Source organism: Mauremys mutica, chromosome 17 (genome assembly GCF_020497125.1).
Source record: "Mauremys mutica isolate MM-2020 ecotype Southern chromosome 17, ASM2049712v1, whole genome shotgun sequence".
NCBI classification, from domain to species: Eukaryota; Metazoa; Chordata; order Testudines; family Geoemydidae; genus Mauremys; species Mauremys mutica.
This window is the reverse complement of record NC_059088.1, coordinates 8,617,640-8,633,201: the sequence shown is the minus strand read 5'-3', so window position 1 is coordinate 8,633,201 and position 15,562 is coordinate 8,617,640. Positions and strand designations below refer to the sequence as shown.

General features: G+C 63.2%; 1 protein-coding gene across 1 annotated transcript; it reads left to right on the top strand.

Moving 5' to 3' along the window:
• The first annotated feature begins 1,156 nt into the window (after positions 1-1,156).
• On the top strand, positions 1,157-12,882 carry LOC123351582 (guanylate-binding protein 1-like). The gene is made up of 10 exons (XM_044991024.1): positions 1,157-1,559; positions 4,269-4,452; positions 4,559-4,686; positions 6,157-6,266; positions 7,062-7,255; positions 8,396-8,638; positions 9,217-9,491; positions 9,927-10,139; positions 11,114-11,216; positions 11,735-12,882. The coding sequence occupies exons 1-10, from the start codon at positions 1,554-1,556 to the stop codon at positions 12,163-12,165; spliced, it is 1,887 nt and encodes a 628-aa protein (XP_044846959.1). The 5' UTR covers positions 1,157-1,553; the 3' UTR covers positions 12,166-12,882.
• The last annotated feature ends 2,680 nt before the right edge of the window (positions 12,883-15,562 follow it).

Below are 15,562 nucleotides of genomic sequence, written 5' to 3'. Positions count from 1 at the left end.
CCCCTGGCCAGTCGGGTTCAGGACCACAAGCCCTTGTCACACATCTCAGGACTAACCGAGATCCCAGCGCGGGCACAGCCGTTACAGGCCCGGCTGGGAAAAGCCCCACGAGGGAGCCGGCGAAGGCAGACGGGTTCGGTGGATGTTCCTGCCCCGGATCGGAAGGAAGTGGCCGAGGGATTCGGCTCTAGCAGCGGTACCCGGCTTTCTGTTAAATACCAGATGCTAAAGTCTCACATCTCGAAATCGGCAGGGCCGGGTAGGGAAGAGTAGCCGAAGAATTGGCCGAGGAGCTCCCTGCACCCGAGGTTGACGTGTAACAAACCTTGGCACACGCAGGAGGTCCCAGGGGATTTGAGAAGCTCTTTCCGCAGTATTAAAAGGGGTGGACGGGGTGACCCGGGAGCCCAGGGCAGTGAAACCCCTGCAGGAAGGGGCTCAGCCCGCTGGGGGGTCTGGGTGGGGGAGGGTCGTGTTTAACCTGTGCTTTCCGGGGTGGTGCCGCGCCTGTTCCCCGCAGCTTAGTGTGAAACGCAGCCCGGGCCCAGTGCGGGAACGAGGCTGATTTCCCGGCACCAGCTCCCATCACACGAAGGGCGGCTGCTGGCCTGGCCACTTCCACTTTCCATTTGACACAGAGCTGTTTGCACTGCCGGCCGGTCTCAGACTCATCGAGTTTAACGTCAGACAGGCCCAGCACGATCGTCTCGTCAGACCCCCGGCACCTCACAGGGCCCAGAGCCCCCCCCCCCACCCCGGTAACAGACCCCGACCTACGGCTGAGTCACCGCCGGCCCCAAATTGTGGGTCACAGACAGAGTGACAGAGACTCCACCACGGACACGAGTTCAAACCTGCCAGTGACCCGGGCCCCAGTGCAGAGGAAGGTGACACCCCCACCCAGGTCTCTGCCAATCTGCCCCGAGGCAGAATCCCCCCCCCCCCCCGCTCTGGCTTTAAGCGAACACTTAACATCACTGGCGATTTCCGCTGCTCGTGGTTTTGCGACGGCTTGACAGGAAAGGCTGCACACCGCACTCGCAAGAGCAAGGGAGCGGCGCTACAGGAAGCTGTTCGGGGGGTGCCACCGGCTGCCCCCCTCCCCATGGAGCAGGAGCTGCTGCTGCCGGGGGAAGGCCAAGCCATGGCCGGGGCCGCGGCCGGCTACGCCCCAGGCTGGAGTGGCAGGACGGGCCAGTGCGGCACCGACCGTGGGCCAGGAAGTTTTCCACGCACGAGGGGAGGCCCGGGACGCTTTGGCCACCTCGGAAGCTGGAACTTGCTAAGAGCGAGGAGCTGCCTGAGCCGTCAGCGGGAGAAGGAAGTTCAAGGCAGCAGCCGCCTGGGGGAGGCAGGGAACCAATCAGCGGCCCTGGGCCAGGCTGAACAAGGCCCCCACCCTCCAGCTCACCCCATATATCGGATGCCACCTGCTTTTGCTTTTGCTTTTGCTTTTGCTTTTCACTCAAGCCCAGGGAGAGGCAGGAAGCCACAGTGCAGAGCGGCAACGCGTGGGACGGGTCCCTACAGCCGAGAGAAACACCGGGCAGCTAATGAACGTAAGTGCTCGGCCTCCGGCTTGTCCCACCGCGCCCAGGGCATTATCAGCACGACTTTACCCTGGAGAGGTTTGCTGGCGTCGGTCAGAGCGTGGGGGGAATCGCCCCCCTACTGACAGAGCTGTGCCAGCCAAAGTCCCCATCTGGACGCGGCTCTAGCAGCAAACGTTCCAGGCTGTCCGGGTACAAGACCCCGTTGGCTGGGACAAGCCGCGTCCCCACCCGCAGGGTTTGCCAGCGCAGCCCTTCTGTGCAGAGCAGGCTTTAGCCGCACGCCGTGATTCATGGCTGAAGATCCTTTTCAGGGCACGGGGGGGGCCAGACTGTCTGTCATTATCGTGCAGAGCGAGGCTGGTGGGACAGAAGCTAGAGGAGAGGCAGGGAAGGTCCTGGAGGAGAGTCAGGTCCATCCATGGCTATTAGCCAACATGGTCAGGGATACGACCCCCTGCTTGGGGCCACCCTGGATTCTGACGGCCAGACGCCGGGAGGGGAAGACGGGGGTGGGTCTCTCCATATTGCCCTGTTCTGTGCACGTCCCCTAAAGCTCTGGCTTGGGCCACTGTCAGAAGAGAGGACACTGGGCGAGACGGACCATTGGTCTGGCCCGATCTGGCTGCTTTTATGTTCTTAACCTGAGCTGCCTGGGCCATGAGAGCCGGGGACATAACGGTGGAAGAGCCTGGTAGGTCGTATGGAGATTGGTCATGGGAAGGGTGGGACGAGCTGGGCGGAAAAGGGAGGGGAGGAAAGGGAGCGGAGTTTCATGTCAACTTGCTAGGAAGGGAACTGGGGCTAACGCTGGGGGTGGGGGGCTGGGAGTCAGGACTCCTGGGTTCCTTTTCCAGCTCTGGAGGGGGCTGGGATCTTGTGGTTAGCGCAGCGCGGGGACTGGGAGCCCGGATTCCAGAGTTCTGTTCCCAGCTCAGTAACGAACCTTCAACAATTCCACTCCCGACGCCGGGGCCTTCGTTTCTCTCTGTGTTGGAGAGAAGCCCAAACCCACCAGGGGCTGGAAGGGTGAATTGTTTGTGTGTGAAATTCTTTCAGCCCCTCAGACGAGAGGAGCAAAGTGTCATGAGTGATAATGAAACTGGCTGAGGTAGAAACAGCAGAAATAATGTTCGAGATGGAATAACGGGGAGATTCTCGGTGTAACTCTGGGGTTTGTGATGCGGTAGGTCGTGGGGGTGGGGCCCCGCTGCACGAAGCATCTTGAGAAGCGGAAAGTGGGTGTTTGCCACGGACAGGGGCAGAACTATGTCCCAGGAACGCTCGGCAGCAGGGACGTTGGGCAGGTGTCAATCACTGGCCCACAGCGAACGCGCCGGGAGGTGGCGCTGCAAATCTCTATTGGGCATTAAAGCTGCTGGTGTCAGAGCCGAGCCAGTAATCGATTTGTCAGGTCAGGGGCTGAAAATCACAAAACCGCCTCAGTTCGGGTCGACGCCAGAGGCAAATGGAGAAACGAAAAATGATTCATTTGGGGTCAATTGAAATGTTTTATTTGGCCTCCGATTCTTTTATCTTCATTTTTTCCTGGTTTTTTAAAATCCTTTTGGTTCATTCTAAATTTCAAAACAAAGTCAAAACGGTTCATTCGGGAAAGGTCAGAGGGAAACGTTTCGACTTTCAACCCAAAGATTTTCCCTCCGAACTGTTCTGCGCCTCGGGGGTTCAGCTGCAGACCCCGGCAGGACTTCCGGCTGGAGGTGCAGACCCCTTGGGGGCCGTGGAGCAGAGGCCGGGACCACGGCGCTAGTGACAGGGGCAGGGCGTCGGCCTAGGTGACCTCTGGAGCGTGGGCGGTGGGGATGAGAGGCCAGGGAGACGCTGCCTCCCCCGGCCGCTGCTGACCCCCGGTTGAACAGGGCCATTATCCAGTGATCCCACCCCCGGTGTCCAGTCCCAGCTTCTGGCACTCTGAGGTTTAGGGACACCCAGAGCGTGAGGTTGCATCTCTGACTATCTTAGCTCATAGCCATTGATGGACCTTCCTCCAGGAACTTGGCTAATTCTTTTTTCAACCCCGTTATACTTTTGGCCTTCACAACATCCTCCAGCAGGGAGTTCCACAGGTTGGCGGAGCTGGGTGAAGAAATGCTGCCTTCTGTTTGTTTTAAATCTGCAGCCTGTTAATTTCATTGGGTGACCCCAGGTTTGTGTCATGTGAAGGGGGAAATAACACTTCCCTCGTCACTGTCTCCACACCAGTCACGATTGTGGAGCCCTCTGTCACGTGCCCCGGATACAGGAAGGGGCACGAGGGTATAATTACCCCAGGAAATCCTGGGGAGCCGAGCCCACCTGCAGCCTGGACATAGACTGTCCGAATACGCCAGGGAAGGTCTCTCCCAGCCTCTGTGTGTGCTGCTGGCGTCACTGCCTGTTCATCACTAGATCCAATCTAAGGGACTTCGTCAACATATTCAACCCACCCCAGCTCGGGCGAGCCCCTCATTCAGCACAGGGCCTTGGGTCAGTGCTTGACGATCGATGGTTGTGGGTGAATTACGAGTGATCGATGAGTCCTGGTCGGATCACCTGAAAGGGCATTTTATAGCGACTAAATGATTGGCCTGTAACGTTTGGCCCCAGTCCAGCTGTCGTGCCTGGGCGAGCAGCGCTGTGGACCAGAGCCGGCGCCTCGGTGTTCTCTCTGCCGGCGTTACCGCCTCCCACGCTCTCTCTGCCGCCCCCTCTCTGTAGCCCGTGGCCATGGAGGGGCCCGTGTGCCTGGTGGGGAACGGCGCCGACGGGCAGCTGGAGGTGAATCCCGCGGCACTGGAGATCCTGCGCGGCGTGGCCCAGCCCGTGGTGGTGGTGGCCATCGTGGGGCTGTACCGCACCGGCAAGTCTTATCTCATGAACTCCTTGGCCGGGAAGCAGAGAGGTGAGAGGTTCCCCAGCCCCCTTCCCGTGGGCGCCGGGCTGGAGCCGGGAGCGAGGGGGCAGGTGCGGCCGGGCGCTGGGTCTCTACCCGTCTCCTCTCTCCCCAGGGTTCTCGCTGGGCTCCACGGTGCAGTCGCACACCAAGGGCATCTGGATGTGGTGCCTGCCCCACCCGCGCCGGGCCGGCCACACCCTGGTGCTGCTGGACACCGAGGGGCTGGGCGACGTGGAGAAGGTGAGGGGGGGGGCTGGGGGAAGGGGCCGTGCGGCCCTTGCCTGGGGAGCAGATTCTGAGACCCCCAAGGCCAGAGGGACCCTGTGACCATCTAGCCTGGCCCCGCTGGATAACGCTGGCTGGATTCCGGCCCCCCAGGGATACCTGGAAGGGATCGAGAGGATCGGCCGCCTTCATTTCCACACTGCCGGGGATGGAGAATCCATGGCTCATGCCCCTCCCCGGGCAAGAATTTGCCGCACTTCACCTCCCAGCCACTGGCTCACGCCCCCCCCCCGCCTTCCCGCTGCTCGAGTGAGGAGCCCACGCGACTCTGCTCCCCGGGACAGACGGGGACCAGGTCACTGCAGAGCAGGGTCGGCCCCTTTCCCGAGCGCTGGGCCGAGCCTGCACGGAGTCCCCCTGGTTTAAGGTGCCGCGGCCGGTCCGACCCGTTAGCGGCTTTGGAAGGGCTCTTTCTATACGTCTGTAACGCAGAACTAAACTAGTGGTGTCTGCAAAGTACAGAAGGGTTCAAAATGTTTAAGAAGCTTCATTTAAAATTAAATTAAAATGCAGAGCCCCCCGGCCCGGGGGCCAGGACCCGGGCAGTGCGAGTGCCGTTGACAATCAGCTCGCGCGCCGCCTTCGGCACGTGCCATAGGGTGCCAATGCCGACCCCAGAGCCTGCCCTGGGCCCAGCTGAGCAGCAGGAGGCCTGGCCTTGCTCGATCTGGGTGGGCGTGTGGGTAGCTGGCCCCAGAACTGGGCGTGGGGGGGGCCGGCCCCAGAACTGGGCTTGGGGGTGGCCGGCCCCAGAACCGGGCGTGGGGGTGGCCGGCCCCAGAACCGGGCGTGGGGCCGGCCGGGCCCAGAACCGGGCGTGGGGGCGGCCGGGCCCAGAAGCGGGCGTGGGGGTGGCCGGCCCCAGAGCTGGGCGTGGGGGTGGCCGACCCCAGAACCGGGCGTGGGGGTGGCCGACCCCAGAACCGGGCGTGGGGGTGGCCGGGCCCAGAACTGGGCGTGGGGGTGGCCGGCCCCAGAACTGGGCGTGGGGGTGGCCGGCCCCAGAAGCGGGCGCGGGGGTGGCCGGCCCCAGAAGCGGGCGTGGGGCCGGCCGGGCCCAGAAGCGGGCGTGGGGCCGGCCGGGCCCAGAAGCGGGCGCGGGGGTGGCCGGCCCCAGAACTGGGCGTGGGGGTGGCCGGGCCCAGAAGCGGGCGTGGGGGTGGCCGGCCCCAGAACTGGGAATGGGGGTGGCCGGCCCCAGAACTGGGCGTGGGGGTGGCCGGCCCCAGACTGGGCACACGTCCAGCGTGTCGCCTTCAGGCCAGGCCAGAGGGGAGGTCCCCTCCCTGCTCCCACTGGAGACCCCCGTTGGGGATCAGGCCGGCGCTAGCAGGGGCGGCTGGTGCGCTCGGCCCGGAGCAGCCCCCGCTCGCCCTGTGCTGGGCACCCGGCTCGTGCTTCAGCTCCAACCCCCCCTCCCCGCAGGGTGACACCAAGAACGACGTGTGGATCTTCGCGCTGGCCGTGCTGCTCAGCAGCACCCTGGTCTACAACAGCAAAGGGACCATCGACCAGTTCGCCATGGAGCAGCTGCAGTATCCTCGCCGGGGGGTGGCCATGGGGGGCGTGGGGCTGGGGGTGCCGGGGGGTGGCCATGGGGGGTGTGGGGCCGGGGCTCCTGGGGAATGGTCCCTAGGGGATGTGGGGCTGGGGGCTATGGGGGTGGCCCCTGGGGGACGTGGGGCGGGGGGCTATGGGGGTGGCCGGGGGGGACGGGGGGCTGGGGGGGCGGGGGGGTGGCCCCGGGGGGATGTGGGGGCCGGGGCTCCTGGGGGGTGGTCCCTGGGGGGGCCTAGCGCTGGGTCTCCTGGGGGTGGCCTGTGGGGATGTGGGGCTGGGGGTGCTGGGGGGTGGCCCCTGGGGGATGTGGGGCTGGGGGCTATGGGGGTGGCCCCTGGGGGACGTGGGGCTGGGGGCTATGGGGGTGACCCATGGGGGACATGGGGCTGGGGAGCTCTGGGGGGTGGCCCCTGGGGGATGTGGATTAGAGGCTCCTGGGGGGTGGCCCCTGGGGGACGTGGGGCTGGGGGTGCTGGGGGGTGGCCCCTGGGGGACGTGGGGCTGGGGTGCAGGGGGGTAGCCCCTGGGGGATGTGGATTAGAGGCTCCTGGGGGGTGGCCCCTGGGGGATGTGGGGCTGGGGTGCTGGGGGGGTGGCCCCTGGGGGATGTGGGACCAGGGCTCCTGGGGAATGGTCCCTGGGGGGGCCTAGCGCTGGGGCTCCTGGGGGTGGCCCGTGGGGATTTGGGGCTGGGATCCCCCCATTCAGTCCCACACCGGCTGGTAGCCCCCAGGCCTGGCCCCAGTTTGAGGCCTCAGCCCCCGGCCCAGCTTCGTGGCGGAGCTGACGGAGCACATCAAGGTGAAGGCGCAGGGCGGGGACGACGCGGAGGAGGACACCGAGTTCGTCCGCTTCTTCCCCAGCTTCGTCTGGGCCGTGCGGGATTTCACGCTGGAGCTGAGGATCGAGGGGCAGCTGGTGACGGAGGATCAGTACCTGGAGCACGCGCTGGCCCTGAGGAAAGGTGAGCTGGGGTCAGCTGTGTGCAGGAGGGGCCCATCACCCCTGGTATCCTGCCCCCTCCCCGCCCCTGAGATCAGACCCATGGGCCCATCTACCCCGGCGTCCCGCCCCCTGCCACTGAGGCCCAGGCCCAGGCCCAGTCGTGGCCCAGGAGCCCAGTGCTGCACAAGCAGAGCAAAGATACAAGCCCTGCCCCCATGAGCCGACAGTGTAAGAGACGTGCGGCCCAGACAGACAGACAGACGGGGTGGACACGGGGACTATAGCTCTGACCGTTCCCTGGCCGGGCCCACGCGGGACAGTGTTATCTGGGAGCTCTGCAGCCGCGGCCGGGTACCGCACAGGTGTCTTTGAACAGGGGGGGAGGAACGGGTTAAACCAGGCCAGGGAACGGGAGGAAGAGTCCAGACCCCTTGGCTAGAACCCCCGTCCCCACTCCTCTTACTGGCACAGGGCTCCGGCATTGGAGCCCCTGGCTTAACGAGGTTCTCTCAGCCTAGGGCGACCCCTCTTTTGGGGCAGGGTAAGGACAGTTCTGCTCCCCTTTATTCACACAACACTGGTAACATTTCCCCACCCTGCAGTCACTACCAAAGGGATTTGTAACCCAGCACCGCTGCTGGGCTGGATACCTAGGCAGGGCAGGTGTGTTCATGGAAATACAGTTTGCTCCTGAAGTCTCTCCCGCTCCCCGCTAGCTGTCAGGGGACAATTCATTCAGGCTCTGCTTACGAGGCGTAGTCACAGCCGACCGTCTGGGTTTGGTGAACCCTGCGGATTAAGGCGCCATGTTGCAGGGTCCGGTTGGGTTTGTTGAGTTGGGAAGAAAATAAATAATAAAAAATCCAAAAATCTGGATTTTTTTTCTTTTGGTTTTAAACAACTTTTGGGTCCAAAATCTCCATTTGACTTTATTCAGTGTCCCGACTCCAGACGTGTTTAAAAATGGCCCTAATCAAAACACCAGGTTTCCTTCAGCTCCAAAGTCGGGTTTTCTCAGCTTTTCAGTTTTCCAAAACTTTTCGTTTTCCACCTGACCTCAGCCAAATTTTCCCCTGATGTTTGGAAGCTGCCAACAACCCAAAACTCCATTATTAGCTCAGTGCTGGGTGTAGCCTCCTGCTTCTCCTTGGCTCTCCAGGCAACAGCAAGAAGGTGATGGACTACAACCTGCCGCGGCAGTGCATCCGCAATTTCTTCCCCACCCGCAAGTGCTTCGTGTTTGTCCAGCCGGCGTCGCGGCAGGAGATGGGCCAGCTGGATTCGCTGCCCACCAGCGCCCTGGACCCGCAGTTCCTGGAGCAGACCCGCCGGTTCTGTGACTACGTCTTCCAGTGCTCCAACGTCAAGACGGTCAAAGGAGGGATTCCGGTCAACGGGCGAAGTACGTCAGCCCCGCGGCTGCTCGGGGGAGACGCAGGCCGATGGCTTTGCCGGGTGCTCTTGCACCTGGCCTCGTAGCAGGGGTGGAAGCGGGGGGTCGTCCTGCATTCAGGGATCCTGGGAGCCGCCCAGCTTCAGATTTGCATGGACGACGCACACCTGCCTTGGCAATCTGTGGTTAAAACAGCTCCAGCCCGGTCCCAGCTCTGGAGAAAGGCCCCAGGGGGCCCTGCTGGCATTACCCACCGGTGGGCAGGTGTGACAGGTGCCCCCACTGGGCCAACCCACCAGGGAGAGGAGCTTGTTCCGGGCCCGGCTCCGGAGCCCTGGCTCTGCTCAGAGGACGCTCGCTCCAAGCCTCTGACAGTTCGAATCCCAGACGAGCCCCGTTGGACCGGGGTCTGCAGAGCTAAAAGCAGGAGCTCTGTGTCTGTGACCGGAATAACCCCTATCCCCTGGGGGTCGGCGCAAAGGAGAATCTGGGACACACTCCCCAGCAGAGTCCCCGGGGTGCCAGGTGCTGTACAAATGTACAGTCCCCTCCCCCCAGCTCTTAACCCTCCCCCTTCCCTCGCCCAGGGTTCGGCGCCTTAGTGCAGAGCTACGTGAGCACCATCCGCAGCGGGCAGGTGCCCTGCCTGGACAACGCGGTGACCGCCATGGCCGCCATCGAGAACGAGGCGGCCCTCAGGGAGGCGCTGGCTCACTACGCGGCCGGGATGGGGGGGCTGCGGCTGCCGGCGGAGCTGGGCGAGCTCTCGGCGGCGCACGGGACGTGCGAGGGGGACGCCCTGCGGCTCTTCATGCAGCGCTCCTTCAAGGACGAGGAGCAGGGCTTCCAGAAGCAGCTGGTGGTAGGTGGGGGCGTCCCGGGCTGGGCCCAGCAGCAAGGAGAGCGTTGCTGGGGTGGATCTGCACTGCGGGGAGCCCCCTGGGCACCAGTGGTGGGTCAGGGCCCCTTTGTGCCAGGCGCTGTATGGAAACTCGACCGAAACCTGGTCCCTGCTCCGGGGACCGACCAATCCCCCGGTGACCTGATTGGTCAATGAATCTGTGACCCTCCTAACCCCTGATTGGCCAGTGGACCATTGGCCTCTGTTCCCCCGAGTGGCCAGTGACCCTTTGACCCGCTGATCCCCCGAGTGGCCCGTGAGCCTTCGGCTCTCCCGTTCCCCGCGTGGCCAGTGACCCACAGTCGGGCGCAGGCGTCAGCCAGGGGAGGCAGGAGGACACCGCAATCCAGCCCCAGCTGTTGCTCTGCGACAGGGTTTCTCCCTTTCCGTGCCCAGGCCGGGATCACGGAGCGATACGCAAACGTCCTAGCAGAAAACGAGGCCGTTTCGGAGCAGACCTGCCGCGTCCTGCTGGAGGAGCTCTCGGCCGCCATGCAGCAGAAACTCAGCGCCGGGATTTACTCCCAGCCCGGCGGGTACCAGGCCTACGACAGGGACCAGAACCAGGTGGTGGAGAATTACCGGGCCAGGCCCAACAAAGGGGTCAAGGTGAGTGTCTGAAATTAGCCCCCCCGGCTCGGCCTGGCAGCTCCAGGAGCCAGCGCAGCTCCGGGAGGAGGAGCCGGATTCCGCTCCGGCTCGTCCCTCGCCCGCAGGGCTGGTGCCTAAACCCCAGCGGCCGAGTCAGGCTTCCCCGCTTGGCTGAGGGCAAAGCAGAGGGGCCACGGCAGGGAAAGGCCGTGGGGTAACCGGGGTCTGACCGTGACCTGCAGAGTCACTGTGGCCCCTGGCGATGCCCCAGCTGGACCCTGATCCCATGTGGGGAATTTGTGGAGCTGGAAAAGTCCCACAAAGGCCCTCGGTCATGGAGCTGCTTTTCCGAGCAGGATGGTGCTGTGGGCGAATCCCCCCCAGGATCCCGTCCTGCTCTGTCTGGGCCCAGTCCGGATCTTTCCATTGACTGGGCTTCAGATCAGGCCCTGTATGAACAGCAACGGGGCCCTGGGTGAAATGACGCCACGTGCATCATAGGTTCATCGATTCTCAGCCCACGAGGGACCCTGTGATCAGCGGGTCCGACCTCCTGCACAGCACAGGGCGTAGGACGTCCCCAAAGTGATTCCTGTTTGAATGAGAGCAGATCTCATAGAGAAACACCCCACGTTCCCCAGCGGGTGACAGCGTCGGCCTTGCGGGCAGGCAGCTCCTCTCGACCCGGTCGCTTGCTTTCTCCCCCGGGCTCTGGTGCAATGTCGGGAAGCCCCCACGAAAGCGTCGATTTTCCTCCCCCGAGAGGATGAGGCCGCAGAGAGGCGGGATCAGCCCTTGTGCTGCAGCTCAGCTCCCATCTCCCCACCCCTGACTCCGGCCCCTGCGACCTTCCGGCTTCACGGGGGGAACATTTTGCCCCGAGGCGGAATAAAGTCCCCTGGGAGGCAGACGCCCCTGAGAAAGGAGGGGGCTCATTAGCATATTGATTGGAGCTCATGAATAACCCAGCCTTTGGCCATCTCTGGTCCCAGGCGGAGGAGGCTCTGCAGCAGTTCCTGGCCAGTAAGAAGGCCGAGGCGGAGGCCGTGCTGAAGGCCGACAACCTGCTGACTGAGGCGGAGAAGCACGTGGCCGGTGAGACCCCACAAACAAGCCCCTGCCCCCTTTTCTTTGCAGCAGAACCAGATTCCATCGCTGCAGCGTGTGTGTGCAGCGCCTGGCACCCTGGGCCCCTGGGCCGGGACTGGGGCTCGTGGGTGCTATGGCCATGCAGGCTGCAAATAATACCAGGGTCACACGCTGCAGAGCGTCTGTCGGCCAAACTCATTGCACCCGCCAGGAGCTCCCTGCATCCCCCCCCTGCAGCAAACTCCCTGGGTGCCCCCTGCCCCTCCTCCCATGCAGGTGCTCTGAATGCCCCCCACTCCCCCTTTCCCCAGGGCTCTGTGGGGCCCCATCCAAACTGCCCTTCGAGCCGTGGGTAGGAGGATCCCATGCTGAGATGCTGGTGTCAGGGGCTGGCTCCCTAGTTATCCGCCCCTGTCTCATGCCAACCGAGTTGGGGGTGCGGGTTTGCGTGGTGCCCGGAGGCTGCTCCAGGCGGTTGGGGGAGGGGTTGTGCCTCTATTTCCCCCTTTCTTTCCCCCCCAAAGAGGAGAAGCAGAAGGCTGAGATGCTGGAGCAGCAGTGGAAGACAGCGGAGGAGAAGCAGCTGCAGACGGAGCAGCTGCTGAAGGACCAGGAGCGCAGCCACCAGGAGAACGTGAAGCAGCTGGAGGCCAAGGTGGCGGAGGAGCTGGCCAGTGCCCGGCAGGAGGCGGAGCGGGCGCTGCAGAGCAAGCTGAAGGAGCAGGAGGCCATGATGCAGAAGGGCTTTGCGGAGAAAGCCAGGCTGATGGAGGACGAGATCTCGGGCCTCCGGCGGGAGATCAGCTCCGCCAGCAGGACTGAATCTCAGTCAGGCCTTTTGGGCACCATTAGGGAGGGGCTGAGAGCTGTCGCCAACGTGTCAAGTTATCTGACATCCAGGCACCAGCGGAGGAAGGGGACGAGTAACCCAAGTAAAACCCCGACACCAAAGTAGCCGGGCCCCTGTGGGGTCCCCCCCCCGGCGGCAAGTCCCACAAACGCTGCTTCTCTGCACAATCGAAAGCTTCTGCTGACTAATTCCTGTGACCTGCCACATCCCACAGCGACTAACACAGGGCCCGGAGCTGTCTGCAAAAAGTAAATCACAGGGCGCCTGGGTTCTGTCCCCAGCTCTGGGAGGGGAGCAGGGTCTAGTGGTCAGAGCGGGTGGGCTGGGAGCCAGGACGCCTGGGTTCTGTCCCCATCTCCTGGAGTGTAATTCTGTGAACCTTTGTGCCAATCACATCACTGTTCTGTGCCTCAGTTTCCCCTCTGTGAAATGGGACCTTCCCTCTGGGTGCGGAGGACGAAGGGTTGTTTGTCTGTTAGGTGCTGAGTGGCTGGTGCTCTCTAAACGCACAGTGTTAACACGGGATCTCCAGTGACCAGCTCCGATTTCCCTGCATGCCCCTACGGCCGTGTAAATGCAGCCCCACTCCCAGGGCTCCCCCCACCGATGCTGTAACGGGGCTGCCAGGTGTCTAGGGCGAGGCAGCTGTGGGGATGTCTCCTTTCCCCGGCTCAGCATGCTGAGAGCTGGGTCATTATCCCCCCGTCTGTAACGGGCGGGGCCGGCAGGTGGCTACAAGCTCCGGCACCTGTATCTCCCTGCGCCGGGAGACTCTGCGCCCTGCAGCCCAGGTAGGAATTAAAGAGGTTTGCATGAGCTGGAGCAGCCTGTCCCAGTGTCTGTATTAGCGACAGCTCCTGAGTCGATCGCGGTCAATCTCCCTCCACCTGCAAATCTCAGAAAACACAGAGCCAGAGGGGCTATTTCTCTCCTCTGTGGAACCACGCAGCTGTCCCATGAGGCTTTGCAGCATTAGCTCCCCCTCGCACACTGACAGATATCGACATGGAGAAGATCCTACAATCAGAGGCTAAATGGAAGGAGCAATTAAGCCCCTTCATGGAGTGAGATTGCCAGAAATTACAGAAGCCACTGTCCAAGGCACTGGGCCACAGGCCGAGGCTAGAGCTAAAATTAAAGGCAGGTAGTTCCCCTGGTTGCACAGGCAGCGGCTGAGGTTTGGGTGGATGTTCCTGTGGGTGTTTAGCGCAGAAGATCCAGGAGAAAGGGAGAAAAGCAATGAGGAGCAGCGTGACCCCGAGCGGGAAGCAAAGGGACGGCTTCTTGGGCACTGATCCGGCTGGAGAGGCCGGGGGATGTCTGAGCAAGGAAACTGCCCACTATTGTCCGTCTCCACTGCGGCCCAGGCAGCAGACCTGGGTGGGCGTTCGTTGTACAGACACAGGATCGCACCCAAGAACAGACCTGACTCGTGGCTTCGATTTCTCCTTCTCCTGGAAACACCCTGCAAAGCCCAAGTATCAGCAACCCCCCCGGGCCCCGAGGGGTGGCAGCAGCTTTCTGAACGGCAGCCGGTCTGGCTGTGGGGTCCTGCAAAGATCCAGCACCTCCCTGGGAGCTTGTTCCTGCAGCTAATCACCTGCCCGGTTAACTAGATTGGCCTTGTTTCCAGCTGGAACGTGTCTGGCTGTCGCTCCCAGCCGGCAGTTCTCGTTCTGCCTTCTCCACCCGCTCACGGAGCCCTCGGGTGCCCGGGAGATTCTCCCCGCGACCGGCCTGACACCCCGGGATCCAGTCACCCGGGCCCCCTCCTTCTGAGCGAGCTCTGAGCCCTTCCTCAGACGCCATGTTCCCCTCCCGAGTTCGAACAGCCGGTGTGTCGGCGAGACAGGCAGGGCCTCTGCGGGGTGTCAGACGGCAGGACGCCCACTCCGGAGCGGGGGCGGGGCGGAGTCTGGGCATTTAACTGGAACTGCTTTGGCCAGAGCTCCCCGAATGTGCACCAGGGCCTCTGTGCTGCAGAGCCGGGCGCGGGCACTGCCGGGCCTGCCGGAAAGTCTGCTTGTAGCTGAAAGCTCCGCACACCTCCAGTGTGTGTGTGTGTGTGTGTCCCTGCCGCCCCCTGCTGGGGGGGCTGAGCCCTGCTCTGTGTGTGTGTGTGTGTGTGTGTGTGTGTGTCCCTGCTGAGCCCTGCTCTGTGTGTGTGTGTGTGTGTGTGTGTGTGTCCCTGCTGAGCCCTGCTCTGTGTGTGTGTGTCCCTGCTGAGCCCTGCTCTGTGTGTGTGTGTGTGTGTGTCCCTGCCGCCCCCTGCTGGGGGTGCTGAGCCCTGCTCTGTGTGTGTGTGTGTGTGTGTGTGTGTGTGTGTCCCGGCTGAGCCCTGCTCTGTGTGTGTGTGTGTGTGTCCCTGCCGCCCCCTGCTTGGGGGGCTGAGCCCTGCTCTGTGTGTGTGTGTGTGTGTCCCTGCTGAGCCCTGCTCTCTGTGTGTGTGTGTGTGTGTGTGTGTCCCTGCCGCCCCCTGCTGGGGGGGCTGAGCCCTGCTCTGTGTGTGTGTGTGTGTGTGTGTCCCTGCTGAGCCCTGCTCTGTGTGTGTGTGTGTGTCTGTCTGTCTGTCTGTCTGTCCCTGCTGCCCCCTGCTCTGTGTGTGTGTGTGTGTGTGTCCCCCTGCCGCCCCCTGCTGGGGGTGCTGAGCCCTGCTCTGTGTGTGTGTGTGTGTGTCCCTGCCGCCCCCTGCTTGGGGGGCTGAGCCCTGCTCTGTGTGTGTGTGTGTGTGTCCCTGCTGAGCCCTGCTCTGTGTGTGTGTGTGTGTGTGTGTGTGTCCCTGCCGCCCCCTGCTGGGGGGGCTGAGCCCTGCTCTGTGTGTGTGTGTGTGTGTGTGTCCCTGCTGAGCCCTGCTCTGTGTGTGTGTGTGTGTGTGTGTGTCTGTCTGTCTGTCCCTGCTGCCCCCTGCTCTGTGTGTGTGTGTGTGTGTCCCTGCCGCCCCCTGCTTGGGGGGCTGAGCCTTGCTGTGGTGGGGGAGGCATGTGCAAGACCATCTACCGGCACAGTGAAATAACAGCATCTGTTGTGGTTGCAAGTTGTCAGTTCACTCCAGCTGCGGGGCGGCCGGGGGTATCTCTGACCCCTCTCCCCTTGAGACCCTTTGGGGCTGATTTTTCAGACTCAACGGGCGCTGTGGGGGCCCCCCAACCAGGCCGAGGGGGCAAATTGCCAAAGGGCTTTAGGCACCTAGTGGGATGCTCCCCCTGGCCTGAGGCGGTTGGGGCCAAACGCCCATTGATCTCGCTGGCCGTGCCGGGGCAGACCCAGCCCAGGCAGCTTGTACCGCGCTGCGTTCGCTTTAAATCCTCAGGCGGGTTCCTGGGTCTGCTGGAGGTGGGACCCCTGTAAGGAAGCGTGAAACCCGAGTCAGTCTGCGGGGAGACAGCCTGGCCCAAGGGCCACATCTGGGAATAGAAATTGTATGGAGGAGCCATGAATGCTCACGAAACGGGGGTTGGGCTGCGGGAGGGGGTGAGGGCTCTGGCTGGGGGTGTGGGCTCCG